Source organism: Prionailurus bengalensis, chromosome D1, assembly GCF_016509475.1.
Source record: "Prionailurus bengalensis isolate Pbe53 chromosome D1, Fcat_Pben_1.1_paternal_pri, whole genome shotgun sequence".
NCBI classification, from domain to species: Eukaryota; Metazoa; Chordata; class Mammalia; order Carnivora; family Felidae; genus Prionailurus; species Prionailurus bengalensis.
Window position 1 is genome coordinate 99,377,728 of NC_057346.1, and position 23,722 is coordinate 99,401,449.

Genomic DNA, 23,722 nt, shown 5'->3' on the forward strand with positions numbered 1-23,722 from the left:
CTATAGATGCTGAACCAAAATCAAAGGTGCAGGAGATAAAGGATCTTTTATCCCCACTTGCAACTTGAATAGTATGAGAAAATCTTACGGTAGAATAAAATTTGAGTCCTGTTTAGGGACCTGCAAACCATGCAGAGCATCACGGACTGTAAAGAGTTCCATCTCTAGACAGATTCACGTGTGGCTTGTGGCTCTGCTCTTGACTAACTGCATAAACTCAGACAAAGTACTTGACTTTTCTGTGCCTGTTTCCTCATCCGTAAAACAGGGATACTTATGGTACCTACCTCATCAGTACTATGTACCCGGCACATGGTGAGCAGTTAATAAATTATAGCTGGTTAGTAGTAGTACTGTAATCAGCCTTCCTAGGTTGGAAGACGAGATTAAAGTGCTTGCATGTTTCCCTTAGGTGTTGCTTCTTTGGGGCAGGTCAGCATCACTCACAGTAGTTCTGTACTTTAGGTGCATGTTCAGTGGGCGTGCTTCATAGAACAAGTGAGGCTGTACTCTAGCAGAATGTCAAGGGATGAAGGTCATGCGAGGTGAAGAACAGTGGTCTTGAGAGGCAGGGGTTCTGGCTCATCACCAACCCTACAACCTTGATCAATTAGCTTGCCACCTAGGAGACTCCCTTTCCTTGGAGTGACCTGGAGAAATTGGACCAGATCAGTGCTTCTCAATCTCGGCTCCAACATTGAGCCCTTTTGCTAGCTTCTTCTATGGACCCAAATTTTAAAGGCTTTTAATTAAATAGAAATTGACTCATTTTTAAACACTGATCAGATTGAGGGGGGAAAAAAAGCCAAGGTAATTAGCCACCTCAAAAGACATAATTTCAGCCAAAAAGGAAAAATATATATATTTTTTTGTCTTAAGGTAAATTTACAATTTTTGAGGGTTTAAAAAAAAATACACAAAAGGCCAAGGTCACCCTGTAGTATATGCCCAGAGCCCTAGGCTTCAAAACATCTGGGTGTAATGATATCTGACCTTCTTTCCAGCTCTGAAACTCTCTGTCTTGAAACATAATTTTACTGTTTTCAGTGATTACAGAGCTTCACTTTACAACATAGCATCGGCCTTGCCCATGATTCTGTTTGACGGCAGCTTGTGAGAAATGCAACCCCTCATCATCGCCTTGTGCTTAGAGGGAAACACGATCCCCTTTACATGTGCAGGCATGTGCTTGGGGTGAGAAGCAAGAAGGACCTTCAGTTGCATGGTACCCGGGGAGCTGGTAGTGAACCCTGAAGCCTAAGGATGTGCTGGGTCTTTCGGTGCTCACCCGTGGTGGTGCCACCCTGGTCTGGCAGAACTCTCGGATCCTTCCAGAGCTACTTTCCCAGAGGGGATTCTCTCCCTCGATCATCTCTGTAAAATGGAAGGGGTAAGTGTGGTCTTCTCTCACCCAAGAAAACAGAGGCTGCTCTACTGGAACCTACTTAATAATACCAGCCTCCACTTACTAAAGAATTAAGTTGACTTGTCATTGGGAAAATTTTGAAACACAAAAAGTTTAAAAGTTTACAAGAATGATGTACCCAATCCCCTCACCACCCAGATTTAATGATTGCTAACATTTTGCCATGCTTGTTTAATCTGTCGTAAGTTCTTCTGTATAACTGTAAGTCATGGGGATTAAAAGGATATAACCACGTGTCCATATAACACTTACAAATTAGTAACTCTTTCATATCATTGAATAATCTATATTATTATTGTTTGTCCAAGGAAAAGTCATTTTACAGTTCTTTGGTTCAAAAGTCTAAACCAATCGTCGTCCCTCTATTCCTTTTGTGCATTTGGGTGTTAGGTCTCTCCTTGGCTTCTATTATCCTGAACAGTCTCTCCAACCCACCCTATTTATTTCCGTGTCATGAATTTGTCAGAGAAACTGGAGCCATTTGTCCTGGTGAACGTTCGTCATTCCTTGTGGTACTGGATACCACAAGGTACTCCTTTTTATCACCTATATTTCCTATAAACTAGTAATTAAAGCTAGAGGTTCGTTTAATTCAGTTTCACTATTTTAGGAAGAGCCCTTCACAGGCAGTGTCATGTATTTCCTGTACCATCATGTATAACAGTGGCATTTATTGGGCGCTTCCTTTGTGGCAAGCACTGTAATGCTTCACAAACATTATGATGTGCTTTGAAGGGGTAGCTTAGTATCTACTTCACAGTGATAAACTTAACTCTGACTCCAGCTAGATCAGAGGGAGACAAGGGGTATATGGAATCCAAAGAATTGCAGCAAATCCAAAGATCACAAGCTCTGAGAGCTGGGGGTGGTTTTGCAGGGACAAAAGGAATGGTGTAGATCAGATCAAACACAAAACCAAATTTATCAGAATGGCCTAGAGTCTTCTTGCTGGTCTTGTCATTCCTGGACCCAAAGCTCCCATGGCCTTCATAGTATTCATGCTGTCTCTCTCCTCGCCAAAGAGCCCATTCCTATCATTCCAACCCATCAATCTTAATCATGCAGATGACAAACTGGGGGCCATTTTGGTTGGGTCCAGCATTTGCCATGACAAGATGTCAGGACTCAAACTTCAAAATGAAGTTCATGTCCTGGCAGCTGGTTCCGGAGGGCGTGGGATCCTGCAGAGTGAATATTTAAATCCCAAGGTTATGGCAAAACATCTGAAGTTCATTGCCAGGACTGTGATGGTACAGGAAGGAAACGTGGAAGGTGCATGCAGGACCCTAAACGGAATTCTCACCGTGGATGGGCTCATTGAGGACATTAAGCGACGGCGGTACTATGAAAAGCCTTGTCGCCGACAACAGAGGGGAAGCTATGAAACCTGCTGGCGGATCCACAACATGGAAATGGCTCGCAGTAGCAACTTCTTGATGCCTGAAGAATTGGGCAGACCCATGGCAGGGCTGCTGAGGCCTGTGGATTGTAGGGCCTCTATGAAAATCCCTCTCCAGCTGTCTCCTTCCTATCTCAACCCCATTTTTTTCTCCCCTTTCTTATAATAATAAACTCAATCACGTATATGCAAGAAAGCCTGCATGTATAGAAGCAATCCCATAGTTACCAATGGACCCTCTCTTATTAAGTGAAAGAGAAACTGAGTCAAAAAGTAGTCTAGGAGTAGAATGGTGATTACCAAGGGCTAGTGGGGAGCGGGGAATTATTGTTTAATGGGTACAGAGTTTCAGATGGGGATGCTGAAAAAGTTCCAGAGACAGATGGTGGTGATACACAACAATGTGAATGTACTTAATGCCACTGAACTTACTTAAATGGTTAAAATGGCAAATTTTGTGTATACTTAGCCATAATATTTAAGTAGTCTAGGAGAGGCGAGAAACTTTTCTAAAATATAGCGGAATAGATCTATGATTTCTTACCCAGTTCTTACGAAACCCAAACAAGACCTTATTATTGGAAAAGCACCTGCCACTCTTTACTGAACTGTCCCTCCCCACCAACTGTTAGATAAAAGGAGAGGAAGCATGTATGTATTTGGAATAAATTTTGCTACTGAAACACCCATCAAAAAAAAAACAAAAAACAAAAAACAAAAAACAAAATGAAGTTCTCATCAGCAAAGTTCTCCCTGCTAATTGGATTTGCCACTGGTACCATGGTGTGTGAATTCGTCATCATGACACATAAACCCAGGCATAAGTCTGGGAAAGCAGGAACCAAATCTAAGCAGAAAGCTTCAGTTACTTCCCAGTGCTTAGAGAACCAAGGTTTTCTGCCTTGGAATATTGTCTGCAAAGAGCCTGAGGAAGATGTGACCCAAGGCTTGTCTGTTAATGGCCATGTCTGCACATGAGCAATCCATAGGTTGAGCAAGTCTTCAAAGAAGCCAGTATGAGTTTTTCAGCAACAGGCTTGTGAGGCAAATATGTTCTTAGATTCTACAGCTGGTGAAACCCAGACCGGGCCTTCCGAACCAGCATTCCCTTCTATCGCTATAGTGCTTGTCTGTCCAGATTCTGCCAGCGAGGGAGCAAGGGGGTGGTCAGCAGGCCCCTAGCTCTGAACCCTCAGTGGAAGAGCTGCTATGTGTGGTGTGGTTTGTCCTCCTGTCCAAACACCATCTCCTCTTGCCTTTTCTCTCTCTCCTGGTTGACTCAGCACTGGCCTCAGCTGATCCTCGGAAGAAAAGAGGATCGCCTATCTTGAACCAGGAAGGATGAAGCCACACCTGTCTTCTCTTCACTTCTCAAGAGCCCTTCCCTTAATATGTAATTAAAAAAAATTTTTTTTAACGTTTATTTATTTTTGAGACAGAGAGAGACAGAGCATGAACAGGGGAGGGTCGGAAAGAGGGAGACACAGAATCCGAAACAGGCTCCAGGCTCTGAGCTGTCAGCACAGAGCCCGACGTGGGGCTCGAACTCACGGACCGCGAAATCATGACCTGAGCCGAAGTCGGCCGCTTAACCGACTGAGCCACCCAGGCGCCCCAATATGTAATTTTTTAAGAAATGAGTGAAGATCTTTTCAGTATTCCACTCAAAAAAAAAAAAAAGTAGGCTCAACATCCTTAGTCAACAGGGAATCCAAATTAAAGCCACAACGAGACACCTACACCTCCATCAGGATGGATAATACGAAATGGATGGATAATATAGAGGGTTAGTGAGGATCTGAACGACTGCAGCTCTCAGGCATTGCTGGTGGGAGTGCAAACTAGTACCCCCACTCAGGACAACTGTTTGTCATAGCGACTTGGGCAAAACGTATGCCTGCCTTATGACCCAGCAAATCTACTCTTGTGCCTGGATGTTTACAGCCACACTATTCATTATAGCCAAAACAGGAAACTAATCCAAATGCCCATCAACAGGTGAATGGATAAATAAAACGTGCTCTATTCATGCAGTGAGATGCTATGGCAGCTTCACTGATACAACATGGATGAATCTGAGAAGCTAGATACATAGAGGTATATGCTGTAGGTTTCCATTTCTGTTAATTTCAAAAAAAATAGGCAAAACTGTTCTAGGGTGATGGTGGTTACAACAGTGACACTTAGGGACAGCATGCAAGAGACTGGGGTTAAAAATGTTGATCTGGTGGTTACACGGGCACATGCATAAAAATGTGAGCTAAACACTTAGATTTTTTCTAACATTGCTGCATATAAGTTAAACTTCTATTTAAAAAACAATCAACGGGTGCGTGGGTGGCTGAGTCGGTTAAGCTTCCGACTCTTGATTTCAGCTCAGGTCATGATCTCTCAGTGTGTGTGTGTGTGTGTGTGTGTGTATTTATGTGTGTGTGTGTGTATATATATATGAATAAAATTGATTTGTGGGAGTCCTGACCCCCAGCTCTGTGCCAACTGTCTTTCTGCTCTGCTTGGCACTGGGCCCTGCCCTGTGATCTTCCCAGACTCTACATGATGGCAGTCTAGACCCAAACAGCCAGGCCTGAAGGATGGCAAGACAGGAACCTGCGCTCCCTGTGTTCCTGCTCTTTGTCCTTCTGTCCTCATAGATGCAGGACTAATATTTACCTTGCGGAATGCAAACAGAAAATGGGGGAGGGATGGGAGTGGGGCTGGGTGAGGGGCAGGGTAGGGCCAGCAGTCACTCTAGGCCTGGCCCACGACAGATAGGCAGGAGGAGAGGGAGGGGCCCTGCCAAGGAGTCCCAAGGATTTGGGCTGGTCCCTGTTCTGGGGCCAGCAGCCGGTCCTAGGAGGTGAGAGGAAACAAACCAGACGCCCAAAGGCCCTGGACCTGGCTCCTCCTCCCAAGCAGCCACTACTGGTGGCCACACCTCCTCAGCTCCCAGGCAGGAAAGTGGTTGAAAGGCTGGGGCAAGGAGGGCAGCTCTCATCTGGCCACACCCTTGTATCTGGTTTCATTTATCTGTGTGTTGTGATTACATAAACCTCCCACGGGTTTATACATAATGCCTGCTGATTATTAAGCACTTATTACATTTCATGGGCATTACATTCATAATTGCCGTTAGTCCTGTTCTCCTTGTACAGATGCAGACATTGAGACTCATGGAGATTAAAGCAACCATCACCATGTGTGAGGATTGGAAGGAGCCTCAGGAAGATCTGGTGTGCCCACTAGCCCCAGTTGGCCCATGTCTCCAGGAGGGAGGGGCTGGGCGATGGTGGGCACAATGACCTTTCCTTTGTGACTTCCTCTCCGACCATCTATCCCTGGTCCCAGGAGGGCCTGTCTTCCTGGATGGTGGGGGGTGGACTATCTCCACTAGTCCCATGGCCCTGACTTGGTGACCTCTCCCTCTTGGCTGATTTCTTCATGTTAGTTCAACATTAACCCAGAGGGGTCAGGACAAGCCCTCAGAGTTCCAGGAGCTGACACACTATGGCGCACATCCGAGGCCTGTGGTTACCTGGCTGCCTGGCCCTAGCTGCCCTGTGTAGCCTTGTGCACAGCCAGCATGGTAAGAGGGGCTTGGAGGTGGAACAGGCTGATAGCCTGGGATATGGGCCCATGGGCCAGGGTCTCCTGCCTTGACCGAGAACACAGGGCCAACCCCAGGTGGGTCTCAGCCTACAGCATACGGCTTAGGGAAGGAGTCGGGTGCTCAGGTCTGGATGTCCAGTGACTGTTCCCCTCCTTCAGGATGGGGAGTGGGGTGTCCAGTGAATGGAGAGGAGCTGGTAGGCTACTGATAGCAGCCTTTTGGGTCCTGCTGCTATCCCAGGCATCCCTTTCGGAAGCCAGCGGGGCAGGCCAGGCTCGCTTCCTGCCACCACAGAGGCCAAGACGGCCTGGCTCGCTGAGGCCGCTGTCCCACGCCCCTCCTCCTGCAGTGTTCCTGGCCCCTCAGCAAGCACTATCGCTGCTCCAGCGGGTCCGACGTGCCAACAGTGGCTTCCTGGAGGAAGTGCGCAAGGGCAACCTGGAGCGAGAGTGTGTGGAGGAGCTGTGCAGCTACGAGGAGGCCTTTGAGGCCCTGGAGTCTTCCTTTGCCACGGTGAAGGCTGGCTACGCGGCAGGGTGGGGGGGGGGGGGAGGGCGGGCAGGGGCCATCCAGGCGGGCCCAGCTCTGGGACCACAAATGAGGCAGCAAGGGACGTCTCAGCTCTTAAGCTGTTGGTGACTTCAGGTCCTCTTGGGCCCCATTTCACCGGGTTGTGGAGATGAGCGACCTCAGCCTTTCTTGGAGGGCTCGACACCCGGGCTGTGTCAAGATCTGGTGGCCTGGTGAGGCTCCAGATCATCGGGGGCTGCTCTGTCTTCATATGTCTGTCTGCACGTGTGCACTGAGGTCTCTGGGGGCCCTGGCCCTGGCCCACATGGCCTCTCAGCTCCAGCTCTTCTGCGGTGGAGCAGTGGCCTGTGGAGTGTGGGACTCTGGTGAGGCCTCGGGGTTCTGGGTGCTTGGTGCAGCCTTTCCCTTCCCCAGGGCTCTGCCTGGGCCCCACGTACCCCCCTTCTCCAGTCTAGCCCACCCGTGGTTTGGGTTGGTTGGGGGAGGGACTCCCCTCTCCTCAAATACTCCTCTCCTTAGTGGGCTTGTGTTTCTGAAAACAAAAATAGGAAAACTACCCCAAACCTCTCCAGAGCCTGCCCCCTGTGTGACCAGGGTGAGGGAAAGAAGAAGGTTTAAGGAGAAAATATAAAGTCTATTGAAAAACAAAATGAAACAAAACAGAATGTGCCACAACCTCATGCCAGCCCTTATTTTTCAGGATGTATTCTGGGCCAAGTACACAGGTGAGCACTGGGAAGGGCTTGCTCTTGGAAGGAAGTCCTGGGGACCCCAGTGAGCGGATGTTCTACTCTGGAGAATCTTCTGGTCATGCACCTATCCGTCCCTCCACCCATGCCTGTTTCCTCCCTCCCTCCCTCCCTCCCTCCCTCCCTTCCTTCCTTCCTTCCTTCCTTCCTTCCTTCCTTCCTTCCTTCCTTCTTACCATCTGCCTGTCCCTCTCTCTGATTTTGCATTTCATCTCACCCACCCTCTACTTGAGCCCATCCTGTCCCCACCCCAATCCCAAAAGTTTCTGGGTCTTTTCCAGCTTGTGAGTCAGTGAGGAAACCTCGAGACAAGCTCATGGAATGTCTGCAAGGTGAGGAGCTAATGCGCGGGTGGGGGGCAGGATGTGAGCAAGCAGCCTGGGAGAAGAGCGAGGTCGGGTGGGTTAAGGTTTGTGGCCCAGCAGTGGTGGCCTCTAGCACCTGACCTCGCCTTTCTGTTCCTGTGGTCAAGGATGTATCTTTACACCTGGCTCTGTACCCAGCAATGAATTAGATGATTAATGTTGGAGGAACAAATGAATGAATAGATAATGAATTCATATTTAAGGCCTATTCTCATCTGAGCCTCCGTCCATGCCAGTCCGTCTTCCCCAGGTTCCCAGGGCAGAGCTCTGATGATGTCACATTCATTCTTCAGGACGTTGAGGGGTGCCCATTGCCCCCAGAATAAAGCACAGGCTTGTTAGCCTGGCAAACTTTGCAGGTCTGGCCTTAATCTTCCCTTCCAGCCTTATCTCCCATTGTACCAACCGTAGACCCAGACCCCCAGCTGCTCCGACAGCAAGCACTTCTCTGTGCATGCCAAGATGTTTCTACTTCCTGGCCTTTGCTTTCATTGTCATCTTCCCCTGGAGCAACTGTCACCACTTACTGAAAACATGCCTATCCTTCAAGGACTAGTTCAAAGCCATCACCTTGCTAAGCCTGCAAGGAGCCTCCTCCCTCCTCCACAGCATTCTGAATACATCTTTTATATAACAACAGACCCTAGCTCTTAACAATAACTCTTTAACCATTGGCCTTGAATAAAGAACTAATTCAACAGACATTTTACTAAGCCTCTGCTATGTACCAGGCACTATGTTGAATGCTGGGGATTTTAAGAGAGCCAAGGATCTCACAGTCTCATAGGGAAACAAAAATACAAAATATCAGTGTGATTGCTGGAAAAGCTCTATTCCGGGTGCCAAGACAATGCCAGGAGAAGGAACATTTAGTTTGCTGGCAGAATCAGGGACAGCCCCCCAGAAGAGGCAGAGTTTCACCTAAATTTGTGGGAAGCACTGATGAACCAACCAAAGAGCATTCCAAGGTAAAGGAAACAGCATGTGCAAAGGCCCTGATGCATGAGGAGCTAAGATAACAGGACAGATAGACCAGGGCAAGATTAGAAGGACCTTGTTCACTTTGTCATCCTACTGGCCCTGAGGAGCCACTGATTATAAGCTCCACGAGGGCAGGCACCTACCCTGACTATGTCTTACTATTCACGATGTCCTTAGTACCTGGCACAGTGTCTGTCACATGGGTGTCACATGGTGGGTACTCAGTGAATTTTAGGTGAGTATTGTTAAATAGATTGGTGAACTGCTGGGTACAGAGGAGGTGGCTGAGGAAATGCAGGTTAACGGTTGTGGAGAAGTAGTTTGGAGGAGGTAGACAGACAGAGCTTTGCTAAGTGGGAGAGGGGACAGATCCTCAGGGTAAGAGATGTGGGCTGGGGTCTCTGCAGGTAACTGTGCTGAAGGTCTGGGTATGAATTACCGAGGGAATGTGAACTTCACCCGGTCAGGCATCGAGTGCCAGCTATGGAGGAGTCATTACCCACATAAGCCTGAGTGAGTGATGGGTAGGCCTGTCGCCAGCGGGGCTGAGCATATGGGGCTAGGAGACATTGGGCGGGGGTGGGGGGGGGCATGGCCTCTGCTGAGCAATTCCCTATTCCAGAATCAACTATACCACCCACCCTGGGGCCGACCTGAAGGAGAATTTCTGCCGCAACCCAGATGGCAGCACCACTGGGCCCTGGTGCTATACTACAGACCCCACCGTGCGGAGGGAAGAGTGCAGCATCCCCATCTGTGGTGAGCTGGGGATGAGTAGGCAGCCCATGGCCAAGGCTCAGGTGCCTAGCAGCCTGGGACAGGAAATGAGAGCCTGGCTACCTTTAGGCATGGGTTAGATATTTATAACATATATGGGCCTGTGGGTCAGTGAAGTCAGCAGACCAGAGAGAGCTGACCTCACCTGCCTCCCCTGTCTTCGCTTCCTTATGACCCAGGCTGTGGCTCATTCCAAATATGCTTTCCTTCCTTGAGGCTCTCTTCCCTTCAGGATGCCCTCCTTAACCATTTCAGTCCATGGGCCCTTTTCTGAGCACTACAGAGTGCTTTACGTCCAGCCTCATACATCCAGCCCAGAATGATTCTGTTGTTATTCTTTTGCATGATGTGTCAGTTAGCTCTAGCCATAATAATGCTGCAAAAACCCACAAAATCACAGCCAACCACAAAAGCTCAGGGGCTTACACCAATAAGCATTTATTTCTTATGTGTCTGAGGGTCAGCTTGGGTGCTGTGCTGATCTCAGCTGTGCTTGCCTGTGTCTGTGGTAGCCACTTATGCAGGCTGGGCTTGGCTGCTGGTTCGGCTTCAAACATTGGGTCCAGCTGAGCTTGGCTCCTTGGGTGGGTTGGATCCTGGTCTGCTTCACATTACTCATCCTGGGGCTGAGGCTGAAAGTCACCATCTCCTAAGATGACGGTAGAGGTACAAAACTGAGTAGAAACACACAGTGTGTCTCAGGCCTAGACTCATAGCTGGGGTATCAGTCTGTCACATTCCATTGGCCAGGGTGAGCCACATGATCAAGGCCAAAGTCACCAGGTGGACAAGTACACCTTTGCCTATAAAATCACAGGGCAAAGGATGTGGAGCCAGGCAGGGGTAAAGAATTCGTCCACCAAATATGGATTGGTGTTCTTTGTCTTTCATGCATTCCTGTTGGACCCAATACTCGATCCTGGGACTTACAGCAAATTACTAGTCATGGTAACAAAAGCAGCTACCATTACACAAGCCTGCCCCCCGCCCCCACGTTGCAGGCATCCTCACTCAGCCCAGCTACTTTTCCTGCTGTGCCCCTATAAAAATAGAATCCTTTAAATACTCCAGGCAGCCACTACCAACAGGTGGCAGATAGCCCAGGAGGTGAAACCTAGTTGTTATATCTGGCCCATGTTGCACCCCACCCTTACAGTATGTATTTTGTTTAAATTTCTCAACACCCCTGCAAGAATGGCATTAGTCACCCCTTTTATGGGCAAGCAAAGTAAAGCCCAGAGAGGTCAAGTGACCTGAGATCACATAGGAAGAAGGTTGGAAGGCAGGGAGTCAAACCCTATGCGTCTGGCTCCACGTGTGGTTCCACCCACCCGGCTCCCCTGCCTCCCCACCCACCAGGCCAGGGGGGCGTCACTGTACAGCCGACCCCACGCTCCAGAAACTCCACGGTGAATCTGCCACCTCCATCGGACTCCTGCATCCCTGAGCGTGGCCGGTACTACCACGGTCGCCTGGCGGTGACCACACATGGGTCCCCCTGCCTGGCCTGGGACAGCAGTCAGGCCAAGGCCCTGAGCAAGAACCAGGACTTCAACCCTTTGGTGCCGCTGGAGGAGAACTTCTGCCGCAACCCGGACGGGGACGAGGAGGGCGTGTGGTGTTATGTGTCCGCGGGGCCTGGTGACTTCGAGTACTGCAACCTGGACTACTGCGGTGAGGCGGGGCCGGGGAGCCTGAGGCTGGGGGCGGAGCCTGGGGGCGGAGCCGAGCAGCGCCTCTTCTGACTCTGGGCTGCCCCACCGCTAGGGGGCGCGGTCCGCGGCAGCGCCTCCTCCCGGCGGCAGGGCCGGTCTGGCCCCACGCACAGCTGAACCTCCTAGGGCCCGACGCAGAGTTCCCGAGGCCGCGGTGTGCTGGGCACCTCAGCCTCTTGCCCAAGGGCCTCCGAGGCCGCCCGGGGAGGGGGGGGGGGGGTTGGGGAGGCTGAAGAGGGGCTGCGCGCAGGCTGGCCCGGCCCCAGCCGCGCCTGCTCTCCGCAGAGGAGCCGTTGGAGGACGTGAGCGACGGGCTGGCCGAGGACCCGGACGCGCCCATCGAGGGACGCACCACGGCCGAGGAGTTCCAGACCTTCTTTAACGAGAAGACCTTCGGCGCCGGGGAGGCAGGTGAGGTGGTGGCGGCGGCGGGGGGAGAAGCGTGGGGCTCGGGGCACAGCTCGGTTCCTCACACCGGGCTTGCTGTGCAGACTGTGGGCTGCGGCCTCTGTTCGAGAAGAAGTCGTTGAAGGACAAAACAGAAGAGGAGCTTCTGGATTCCTACATCGACGGGCGCATCGTGAAGGGTTGGGACGCGGAGATTGGCATTGCACCCTGGTGCGTCGTGGGGACAGCCTGGGGGGGGGGGGACACCCGCCGGGGCACTCTTCCCTCACAGGCCTGGGCTTCCCAGCTCAGGACAGCTGACACTCCTCTGAGATTGGGGGTATTGCTTCTTACACGCAGAGGGTGAAGCTGAGGCCCAGAGAGCTTAAGGGGTCTGCCTACTTCAGTCAGTTTCTCTGACCCCAGAGCTATGCCAGGCTGTGCAAATTCTGGACCTGCAGAAGCTGGGGAGGGTGCAGATAGCAGGAGGCAGCCCCTTGGGGTCATGTGGAGGCTCCAGTTCTCAAGGGCAACCAGATCAAGCTGGGTTCTAGGCCTAGCAGGCAGCTCTGTCCAGTTGTTGTTGTGTGTGTGTGTGTGTGTGTGTGTGTGTGTGTGTGTGTGTGTGTGTTTAATGTTTATTTTTGAGACAGAGACAGAGCATGAGTGTGGGAGGGGCAGAGAGAGAGGGAGATACAAAATCTGAAGCAGGCTCCAGGCTCTGAGCTTGAACTCACCAACTGCGAGATCAGGTGCAGAGAGATAATGACCTGAGCCAAAGTCGGACACTTAACCGACTGAGCTACCGACGCACCCCTGTCCAGTTAGTTCTTAAACCTGGGACTTTTCTACTTTAGGGCAGGTGGAGAGGCAGCCCACCGAGCTCCTAATGCTACCCACTCCCCCTCCCAGGCAGGTGATGCTTTTCCGGAAGAGTCCCCAGGAACTCCTGTGTGGGGCTAGCCTCATTAGTGACCGCTGGGTCCTCACCGCTGCCCACTGCCTCCTGTACCCGCCTTGGGACAAGAACTTCACCGAGAATGACCTTCTGGTGCGCATTGGCAAGCACTCCCGCACCAGGTACAGGATGGGGGCCCATGGATGTCTGCCGGGCTCAGAGTCCTTCAGAGTGATGGTGAGGGGTTCTGGTGGCTCTGGGGCATGTGGAATATATCTGTACATGTCCCACAGTAGAAAACCCAGCAGTCTCTGCTGTGAGGTCCATTTGGCCATGTCTCAGCTGAGGTTTGGAGCTGGGGACAGAAAACTAAGGCTTTGCAGAGAATGAAATCCTGGCCAGTCTCCAGCTCCCCTCCAGGCAGATACCAGGACGGGGCCCAAGTGTGAGCTGTGAACAGAGACTGTTTGGACCAGGGCCTGCAGCCTGCATTCCTCCCCCACCTGCCTGGACTCTTTGACTCCAAAGCCCTGAGCAGCTTCAGGCCGGAAGATGCTGCCAGGGCAGGAGCCAGTGCCCTCCCTTCACTGGTGGCCTGAGGGTGGCCCCTTTCCTGGACCCCAAGGGCAGGCGGTTTCTCTTCTCAGGGACTGGCTGCCCCCCACCAGGTGGCTTACAGCTTCTCCGTCTCGCTGTTGGGGTTTGCGCAGGTATGAACGAAGCATTGAAAAGATCTCCATGCTGGAAAAGATCTACATCCACCCCAGGTACAACTGGAGGGAAAACCTGGACCGCGACATTGCCCTGCTGAAGCTCAAGAAGCCCATCGCCTTCAGCAGCTACATCCACCCCGTGTGCCTGCCTGACAAGGCCACAGTGGCCAGGTGGGGTTCAGGGGGTGGGGGGTCCCCGGGCTGGGTTCTGGGCCTGGGGGACACTGCAGCCTTGCAGAAGTTCCTTCCCCTTCCAGGCCTCGGGGGCTCAGAGTAAACCCAGAAGTTCTTTCTGCGCCGGTGTTTTAGATTCGGGTCTCCAAGGGAGTGTTGAGGCCAGGGGGCTCCTGGAGGGGCCAGTTCTCACAAGGTCCTTCTCCTTTCCCCAAAGACTGATCCAGACTGGATACAAAGGGCGGGTGACAGGCTGGGGCAACCTGAAGGAGACGTGGACGGCCAGTGTTGGTGAGGTGCAGCCCAGCGTCCTGCAGGTGGTGAACTTGCCACTTGTGGAGCAGCCGGTCTGCAGGGCGTCCACCAGGATCCGCATCACGGACAACATGTTCTGTGCTGGCAAGTCCCCCGGGCGCTTCTGGGCCTCGGGGTGGGGGGGACTGAGACATGTGAAGGGCGCAGGCCTATTCCAATCCTGGATCTGGTCACTTACAAGCCAAATGGCTTCGGGCAAAGTTGCGTAACCTCTCGGAGGCTCAGTTTCTTCCTCTGTAAAATGGAGATGAAAGTCTCTATCCTGTAAGGTAGTGTGAGGGTTAGATTAGATTGTGTGTGTGTGTGTGTGTGTGTGTGTGTGTGTGAGATATGTATATTATAAACTACTAGGTGTGCTAGTCACTGGTTAAGTTGTTGATAGACGTAAGTCCACACAGCATGAGGCCATGGGTGGAGGAAAAGCCATGTGTTCAGTCATTCAGCAAATATTTATTGAATGCCTATTGTGATCAATATTCTACAGTATACAACAAGGACCCAAGCACAATGCCTGTGTCCTCAGAGAGCTCCCTTCCTAGGAGAGAGTGTCCGTAAACAGATGTAGAATAGCAACCTCTGCTAGGAAGAAAAATCAAGCAGAGTAAGGGAGAGAGAGATGGGGACAGGGTAGGCTAAAGAGAGTGGTTGGTCAAGGCTGGAGAAGGTCTCTCTGAAAAGAGACTAGAAGAAGTGAAGAAGAGCCAGTCTAGGGGAAGTGCACTTCAGGGTGAGGGGAGAGTAGGTTCAAAGGCCCTGGGGTGGGAGTGTGCTTAGTGTGTCTGAGGAACAACAGGGAGGCTAGTGTGGCTGGAGTGCAGGAAACATAGGCAGGACAGCAGTAGATGAGGGGAGGGAGGGAGGCAGGCGTAGATGGGCACTTCTTTTAGGGCCTTGAAGGACTTTGGCTTTTATTGAGATAGGAAGTTTTGGAGGGTTGGGGACAGGTGAATAGATGGTCTAACTTAATTAAACATTTTTAGTTTAGGGGTGCTTGGCTGGCTTAGTTGGTGGAGAATGGGACTCTTGATCTCAGGGTCATGAGTTCAAGCCCTACACTGGGCACAGAGCTTACTTTAAAAAAAAAAATTTTTTTTAGTGTGATTTCAGACTCATAGAAAAGTCACAAAAATAATTCAAAGAATTCCTGTATACTGTCATCAAGATTCTGTCCCCCACTTTGTGTGTGTATTTATAGACATATGCACATATACACACACTGTTTGAGAGTAAATTATACATATGCCTTTCTACCCACATAGTTGAATAGATCCAAAAAACAAAGATGTTCTCTAACGTAAGAAGTACAATTGTTAAAATCAGGAAATTAATAATGATATAATACCATTATTTAATCTGTGCACCTTATTCAAGTGTTTTCCAGTTGTCCTACTTACTAATGTCTTCTAAGGCAAAGGGGGAAAAGGTTTTTTTCACCTGGATCCAATCCAGGGTCACACACCGTCTTTAGTTGTCAGTCTTTCTTCTTTGTCTTCCATGGCTTGGACATATTTGGCAAGTGCAGCCCAGTGAATCTCTAGCTTGGCTCTCAGTTCAGTTTATCTAAGGTTTTGGTTTCCTTGTGATCAGATTCAGGCTAAGCCATGCTGTGTCCTTCTAAGTCTGCTCCGTTAGCAGGCGTGTGATATCAATTTGTCCCATACCTGGTGAGATTAACTCTGACTTCTTGGTTAAGGTAGTGTCTGCATCTGGCCAGTTTCTCACTCTGAGGTTCTGCTAATAACTATCTTGTGGGGAGAAACTTTGACACTATGTATTCTGTTTCTCATCAAACCATTCTTCCAACTCTGGAGGGCTGCCTAATGGTGATTTTCTAATTCTGTCATTCCTTCTACATTTATTAGTTATTTCATTGTAAGGGAGCCCTCTCCTTTCTTTCATTCTGTCAGTGTGGACTCCTGGGTCTTTATTCTAAGGGCTATAATTAGCTACTATCATTATTTATTTTGATTTTCAAATTTGCCAAGTTTGGCCAGTGGGAGTCCCTTCAGCCTGGCTTCTGTGACTTTTGATGTCCCTGTCATTCCTGAGTACTTTTTTACATTGGCAGAGCGAGATATTCCAGATTCAACCCACCTTCTTTCTAGTGGAGAACAGTGCTTAGAAACCAAGATCTGGGTGCTAGGTGTGCACATTGCTACTGGGATGTCATTGCTTCTATGTCCTCTCAGCAGACAGATCTAGAAAACGTGTGTATTATGCATACACCAACATCTAGATTGATTTTTCTTTCTATCATCTATCAGTTTCTCTATCTGAACCCACCTACTGCAATCCAGCAGGATTAATTTTAGTTTCTCCCTTTCCATATTCGTAACTCTCTGTTGTAGGGAGAAATTTGACTCCTATTATTCATATGATACTAACTTATTTGATCAATACTAGAATGCATTGTTTCAGAATCACCCATCCATCTCACAGTGAAAAACAATCCTACTAAGGATCAGCATTTCTTCACAGTGTTTCTGGCTTCAGCCTACGGATACATAGTTGAAATGCTGTGTTCAAAAGTAACTTGGGAGGTATCTGTGTGGTTCAGTTGGTTGAACGTCAGACTCTTGATTTTTGGCTGAGGTCAAGATCTCATAGTTCTGGGGATTGAGCCCTGCATTGGGCTCTATGTGGACAGCATGGAGCCTGCTTGGGATTCTCTCTCCCCCCGCCCCCCTGCCCTTTGACTCTCTTCCTCTGCTCATGCTCTCTCTCTCTCAAGTAACATGGGTTAGTTTTTTCTGACCTTCTCTGTGTTTTTATTTAAAATACAGTTAGGCTTAGTTGTTTCTAATTGTATTCAACTTTGTTGAATCCCATCTTTGTCATTTTTATTTTTGGAGTATTAACATGCTTCTGAAACTCAGACAGTGACACTCCCCTTTCCCTTCTATCCTTTTACCCCCTTATCCTTTCCACTCCATTGCCATCCAGGCTGTTAGTCACCCCATAGCAGTAGTTTGTGTTTTTTTTTTTCTTCCTGTGTTTCTTTTTTTTTTTAATTTTTCTTTTCAACGTTTATTTATTTTTGGGACAGAGAGAGACAGAGCATGAACGGGGGAGGGGCAGAGAGAGAGGGAGACACAGAATCGGAAACAGGCTCCAGGCTCTGAGCCATCAGCCCAGAGCCTGACGCGGGGCTCGAACTCCCGGACCGCGAGATCGTGACCTGGCTGAAGACGGACGCTTAACCGACTGCGCCACCCAGGCGCCCCTCTTCCTGTGTTTCTTTTAGCACAAATGAGCAGACACATATGTATTTTATCCCCCTGCTTTGTTTTAATTAAAAACAATTTTTTTATTGTATATTCATTTTTGAGAGAGAGAGAGCACGAGCAGGGAAGGGATAGAGAGAGAGGGAGACATGGAAACCCAAGCAGGATCCAGGCTCTGAGCTGTTAGCACAGAGCCCGATGTGGAGCTCGAACCCACAAACTGAGATCATGACCTGAGCTGAAGTCAGAGGCTCAACTGACTGAGCCACCCAAACACCCCTTTTTAAAATTTTTAAAAAATGTTTATTTATTTTTGAGAGAGAAAGCGTGAGTGGGGACAGGGGCAGAGAGAGAGGGAGACACAGAATCTGAACCAGGCTTCAGGCTCCGAGCTGTCAGCACAGAGCCCGACGCGGGGCTGGAACTCATGAACTACGAGATTATGACCTGAGCCGGAGTCGGAAGCTTAACCGACTGAGCCACCCAGGGGCCCCTTTGATTTCCCTCTTTTTACACACACCGTAGCATGCTGTGGATATTCTTTTGTATTTTGCTTTTTTCACTTTTTACAAAAACTTTAAAAATTTTTAAAAAATTTTTACTGTTTATTTTTGAGAGACAGGCAGAGCATGAGCATGGGAGGGGCAGAGAGAGAGGGAGACACAGAATCAAAAGCAAGCTCCAGGTGATGTGGGGCTTGAACCCATGAACCGTGAAATCATGACCTGAGCCGAAATCAAGAGTTGGATACTTAACCATTTTGAGAGAGAGAGAGAGAGCAGGAGAGGGGGAGGGAGAGAGTGAGAAAGAGAGAATTCCAAGCAGGCTCTGCACTGTCGGTGCAGAGACTGATGTGGGGTTCAAACCCACAAATCGTGAGATTATAACCTGAACTGAAATTAGGAGTTGGACGCTTAGCGGACTGAGGCACCCTGGTACCCAGGCACCCTGCTTTTTTCAGTTTATGTATCCTGGAAATTCACTCCATATTGGTTATAGACCTTTTTTCCTTATTCCTTTTTTTTTTTTTTAATGTTTGTTTATTTTTGAGGTGGGGAGGGGCAGAGAGCGAGAGGGAGAGAAATCCCAAACAGGCTCCACACCATCAGCACAGAGCCTGATGATGCAGGGCTTAAACTCACAAACAATGAGATCATGACCTGAGTTGAAATCAAGAGTCAGATGCTTAACTGACTGAGCTACCCAGGTGCCCCTTGTTTTCCTTATTCTTGGGGAAAAAAAAAAAAAAAAAGCCACACCGTGTAGTCCATTATGTAGACGTACCATAGCTTATTCAACTGTTTCCTGTGTGGGGGCATTTAGATTGTTGTCAATATTTTGCAATTGAACATCTTTTCAGATCCTTGAGGACCATTTTTATAGTATTTTTTATGAATTATTCATGGTTTTTTTGCCCATTTTTTGTCCCTTTCCCGTCAATTGTTGAGAGTTCTTCATGTATTGGCAGTATAGGCCTTTGTTTGTGATATATGTTGCAAATATTTTCTCCCAGTTCGGTTTTTAACGTTTATAACCTTTTACCATTTCTTTAAAAATTTTTTTTAATGTTTATTTATTTTTGAGACAGAGAAAGACAGAGCATGAGTGGGGGAGGGTCAGAGAGAGGGAGATGCAGGCCCCAGGCTCCAAGCTGTCAGCACAGAGCCTGACGCGGGGCTCGAACTCACAGACCGTGAGATCGTGACCTGAGCCAAAGTCGGGCGCTTAACCGACTGAGCCACCCAGGCGCCCCAACCTTTTACCATTTCTAATTAAAAATTTTCTTTAGGTAGCCAAAGGTATTAATATTTTCCTGCGTCTGGATTTTGATGGAGTTAGAAAAACTTTCCTTACATCCAGGTCATAGAGAAATTCACTCACGTTTTCTTCTAGTTCTTAGTTTCATTTTTCTACACTTGGACCCCTGAGTCATTTGGAGTCTATTCTTGGGTATGATGCAAGGTATGGATCTAACTTCTCTTTGTCCAAATGGCTAACCAGCTGTCCCCACACCATTTATTAAAAATTCTATCTTTGCCCAGTGATTTGATTTTTTTCTTTTTTTTTTTTTTTTTTAAGTAAGCTCTACACCCAGCGTGGGGCTTAAACGCACAACCCCAGGACCAGGAGTCATGTGCTCTACCAACTGAGCCAGCCAGGCGCCTCTGCCCCAGTGATTTGAGATGTCACACTTGTCACATACTAGGCTCTATTTGTGTTCAAATCTGTTTCTATTCAAAGACATTCTATTTGGTTCTCCTGGTCTGTTGTCTATTCTATTAAAGTACTGTCTTGTTTTAATTATAGAGACTTTAGCGTATGTTTTAATACGTAGGGTTTGTTGTCTCCTGTTTTTCTTTTCCAGTGTTTTCCTGGCAATTCTTGCAGGTTTGTTTTTCTGTATGAACTTTGGTATCAATTTGTCTAGCTCCATTAAAAAAAAAAAAGCCTATGGATATTTTTGTTGGGATTGTGTTAAATTTATAAATTATTTAGGGAGAAGTGACATCTTTTTGATGTCATTCTTTTCAAGGACAAGAAATGTCTGCCCATTTGCTCAAGTCTATGTTGTATCTTTCTAGAGCACTGCAATCTATTATGGTTTTTTTTTTTTACTCCTTAGCACCTTATTTTATATATTGTGTTTTAACAATTTTTTTTAAACGTTTATTTATTATCGAGAGACAGAGAGACACAGAGCATGAGCAGGGGAGGGGTAGAGAGAGGGGCAGACATAGAATCCGAAGCAAGCTCCAGGCTCTGAGCTGTCAGCACAGAGCCCGACGCGGGGCTTGAACTCACGAACTGAGATCATGACATGAGCCGAAGTCGGATGCTTAACAGACTGAGCCACCCAGGTGCCCCTACTTTTTATTTTTAAGTAATCTCTACACCCAGTGTGGGGCTCGAACTCGCAACCCCAAGACCAAGGGACACAGATTCTACTGACTAAGCCAGCCAGGTGCCCTCTTATTTAGGTCATTTATATCCTTACTTATTTTCAGTTCACTTGATCTTTTACTGAGTTTGTGTTAAATTCTATTAATGTATTTCTGTCTCGTTGCATTGCTTACAGTCTCTTTATAAATGTGGTTGTTGTGCTGTTTAGCACAGATAGTGGTAATTGTTATTTATTCATTATGAATTGTGGCTTTTAGCATTAAAAGTGTACTACTTCCTTAAATTATTTTCAACTTCAGGATCACTGTTTCTTCCTCATTTTTTGTTTCCATTCACTTGATATACCTTTGTCCATCCCTCCAACTTTAGCCTCTATGAATCACTTTGTTTTGTCTCTTATATCTAGCATAGTTAGGTCCTGCTTTGTGAGTCAAATTAAAAATCATTTTGAGGGAGGGGCACCTGGTTGGCTCAGTCTGTTAAATGTCTGACTTGATTTTTTTTTTTTTTAATGTTTATTTTTGAGACAGAGAGAGAGCATGAATGGGGGAGGGTCAGAGAGAGAGGGAGACACAGAATCTGAAGCAGGCTCCAGGCTCTGAGCTGTCAGCACAGAGCCCGACGCGGGGCTCAAACTCATGGACTGCGAGATCATGACCTGAGCTGAAGTCGGATGCTCAACCGACTGAGCCACCCAGGAGCCCCTATCTGTCTGACTCGATTTTGGCTCAGGTCATGATCTCACCATTGTGAGATCGAGCCCCATATCAGGCTCTGTGCAGAGCCTGGAGCCTGCTTGGGATTCTCTCTCTCTCTCTCTCTCTCTCTCTCTCTCTCTGTCCCTCCCCTGCTCACGCTCTTTCTCTCAAAATGAATAAACTTTAAAAAAAAAGAGAGGAAGAATTAAAAGAAATCTTTTTCTTTTTTAAGTGAGTTAAGCCCATTCACATTTATCGATATGATTGAATTTGTATTTGTATTTTGTGATTATCACGTGTATTATGTTTCATTTGCTGTATTTTTTCCCATGTGATCTTTTCTTTGTGTTTTTAAATTTATATATTTACGAAGGTTTGCATTTTTGTTCTAGTGATTATCTTTGGGCTTCTACCTTTTTGAAATGCCTTTTGTTCCTTCTTTTCTTATATGACCTATTAATTCTTAACTCCCACCTGTTGACAACAATCAGTGAGTTTACTCTCCTCTTTCAGGATCTTTGATATTTTTAGCTTCATTTTTCTACTTGTCAGGACAGTTAATCAGCCCTTTTGCTAAAGCATTCATCTCTTGGATGAAGCAGGTTCTTCAACAACGGTTATGGTGGTAGAATTTCTTGAGTTTGTGTTTGTTAACTGTTTTTCTGTAGTCTCGACACCGGAAGCTCTGATTGGCTGTGTATAAAATCCGTGGCTTACGTTTTCCTTCCCTGAATTTTTAAAAGAAGTATAGCTTTGTTGTTGCTTACTTACTTTGTATGTTGGTTTTGAAAATCTGATGCTGGTGTCATTCTTTAGAACTTGTGAGGTATTTGGTCTTTTGTGCTTGGAGGCTTTGAGGGTTTTTTCCTTCATCTTTGAAGTTTTGTTGGGATATGTCCCAGAGCTGAGTGTTTCAGGTCATTTTTGGCAGCTACCCCGTGTGGATCCTTTCAATGTATACCTTTAATCTTATTTTATTTCTGTAAGTTTTCTTGGATTATATAATAAATATTAGTTTTGTTCCAAGGTCCTATTTTTCTTTTAAGGGACTCCGATTTCTTCTTTGGTCTGAGTTCCACTTCAGTCCCTTTCTTTGTGTTTCTTCCTCCTGATTTGTCCATTTATTTAAAATTTTTGGATGTCTGATTCAAGGTATTTTGTTACATCCTACACTTTTGCTTGAGGAAATTTCATTCAGTTAGTTTTCCTTTGTTTCGTGGTTGTTTGGGGGGAGAATTTTTATTAGCCAAGGTGCTTTTTGTTCTTATTTTTTGTTTCCCTAGTATCTTGGTATGGATCTCTTTAGTTGTCATCCATTCATTTTGTAGATTTGGTGTCATTTACAAGGTTCCAATTCAGTTCTACCCACTTCTTTTATCTAGTAGATATTTACATTCTCCTCTCCACATAAGTGTTAACATTAGATGCCCATTAAATATACTAAGTTGATTTGAAGCTTGGGTGTTTTCCGTATTCCGGTGATGACGATGGTGTGCGTGCGCACGCGTGCGTGAGATAGGGAAACTAGTTCAGGGGAGAGATGCCTGTGCTGTGACCAGGGATGGAGGCGGTGAGAACTAGCTGACTGGGATGCGTGAAGACAGAGCCGTGATAAGGACTGGATGTGAGGGGTGAGGAAGTGAGGAGTCAAGGATGACCACAGAGGGTCAAGTGGACACTCGCCAGCTGTCTCTTCCAGAGGAGCGGAGGGAGCACGAGCTCTGCGCCTGAGCTCTACTCTTCTTTCTCAAGGTTACAAGCCCAATGAAGGGAAGCGAGGGGATGCTTGTGAAGGCGACAGCGGGGGACCCTTTGTCATGAAGGTAAGCATCACTGAAGGCCAGGAGATGGTGGGTGGATCTTCTGAGGGTGCAGGGGGGTAAGGACGGACCCAGTTTTCAGGAGGAGTTGCCTGCCACTGCCTTGGACTTGACTCTGTTGGAATCCCCATGTCTCTTCCTCAGAGCCCCTTTAACAACCGCTGGTACCAAATGGGCATCGTCTCATGGGGCGAAGGCTGTGACAGGGATGGAAAATACGGCTTCTACACACACGTGTTCCGCCTGAAGAAGTGGATACGGAAGGTCATTGATCAGTCTGGAAGTTAGGGGGCCGTTCGCCTTCTAGGCTCCTCGCTGCAAAATCACAGAAACCAAGTCGGAGGAATTATTTTTGTGCTTTGTTCCTAAAAGTATAGTTCTCAATAAAAGTGCCTGTCAACAAGCCTCAGCACTCCCAGTGCCATTCGTGGGCAGCTCTGGAAGAGCCAGTCCGACTGGATGACAGGACTTAGCCAGTCCCCCAGTCCTAGAAGGGGAGGGGGGGCAGGTGATGGGGAGGTGGTGGCCTGAGAGTAGGAGCACTGAAAATGTTCCGGACTTGCGGCCTTCGTGGGTTAGCTCATTTCATGCTCGTAAGAGGTAGGTGAGGAAATCAACTAGGAGAAGCGTCTTGTCCAAGGTCATGTAGTTAAGAAAGGTCAGAGTTGGACTTGGAGCACAGAAGATACTGAAACCTGTGCTTTCAGTCACTCTGCTGTCAGGGCTGTAAAGCGCTTGTCCCAGGACCAGAGAAGAGGCGGGAGGAAGACCGGAGCGATGAGGGGTGAGTAGGTACACCTTTCTCTTTACCTCCCGCTTTCCTCGGAAGTCCCTATGTGCTTCTGCACGTCATTAAAATGACATCAGATTAATGCCCCCAACAGGCTCAGTTATTTGAAGTGCCTTCATCTGAGAGTCTTGTGGGATATGGTGGTTCAGAGTGTGGGCCCCAGCGTCAGACTGTCTGGGTTCAGTGTTCTGGGGTAGGAAAGGGAGAACCACGGACAAGGCACTTGACTTCCGTGAGCCTGTTTCCTTACAT

At 48.0% G+C, this 23,722-nt stretch overlaps 1 protein-coding gene and 1 pseudogene across 1 annotated transcript; both read left to right on the plus strand.

Moving 5' to 3' along the window:
• The first annotated feature begins 2,542 nt into the window (after positions 1–2,542).
• On the plus strand, positions 2,543–3,017 carry LOC122484429 (annotated as a pseudogene).
• Positions 3,018–6,272: 3,255 nt separating this feature from the next.
• On the plus strand, positions 6,273–23,085 carry F2 (coagulation factor II, thrombin). Its single transcript, XM_043582408.1, has 14 exons — positions 6,273–6,408; positions 6,782–6,945; positions 7,664–7,688; positions 7,994–8,044; positions 9,466–9,571; positions 9,681–9,817; positions 11,195–11,509; positions 11,836–11,961; positions 12,042–12,168; positions 12,850–13,017; positions 13,546–13,719; positions 13,940–14,121; positions 22,613–22,683; positions 22,825–23,085. Exons 1-14 carry the CDS (start codon positions 6,330–6,332, stop codon positions 22,966–22,968), a joined length of 1,869 nt encoding a protein of 622 aa, XP_043438343.1. The 5' UTR covers positions 6,273–6,329; the 3' UTR covers positions 22,969–23,085.
• Positions 23,086–23,722: the final 637 nt, after the last annotated feature.

Bases quoted from the DNA above. Each gene is read 5' to 3' on its own strand.
- F2 (XM_043582408.1), top strand. From the start codon at position 6,330: ATGGCGCACATCCGAGGCCTGTGGTTACCTGGCTGCCTGGCCCTAGCT. The intron at 11,962-12,041 runs GTGAGGTGGTGG...CTTGCTGTGCAG, and splicing joins CTTCGGCGCCGGGGAGGCAG to ACTGTGGGCTGCGGCCTCTG. The intron at 12,169-12,849 runs GTGCGTCGTGGG...TCCCCCTCCCAG, and splicing joins GAGATTGGCATTGCACCCTG to GCAGGTGATGCTTTTCCGGA.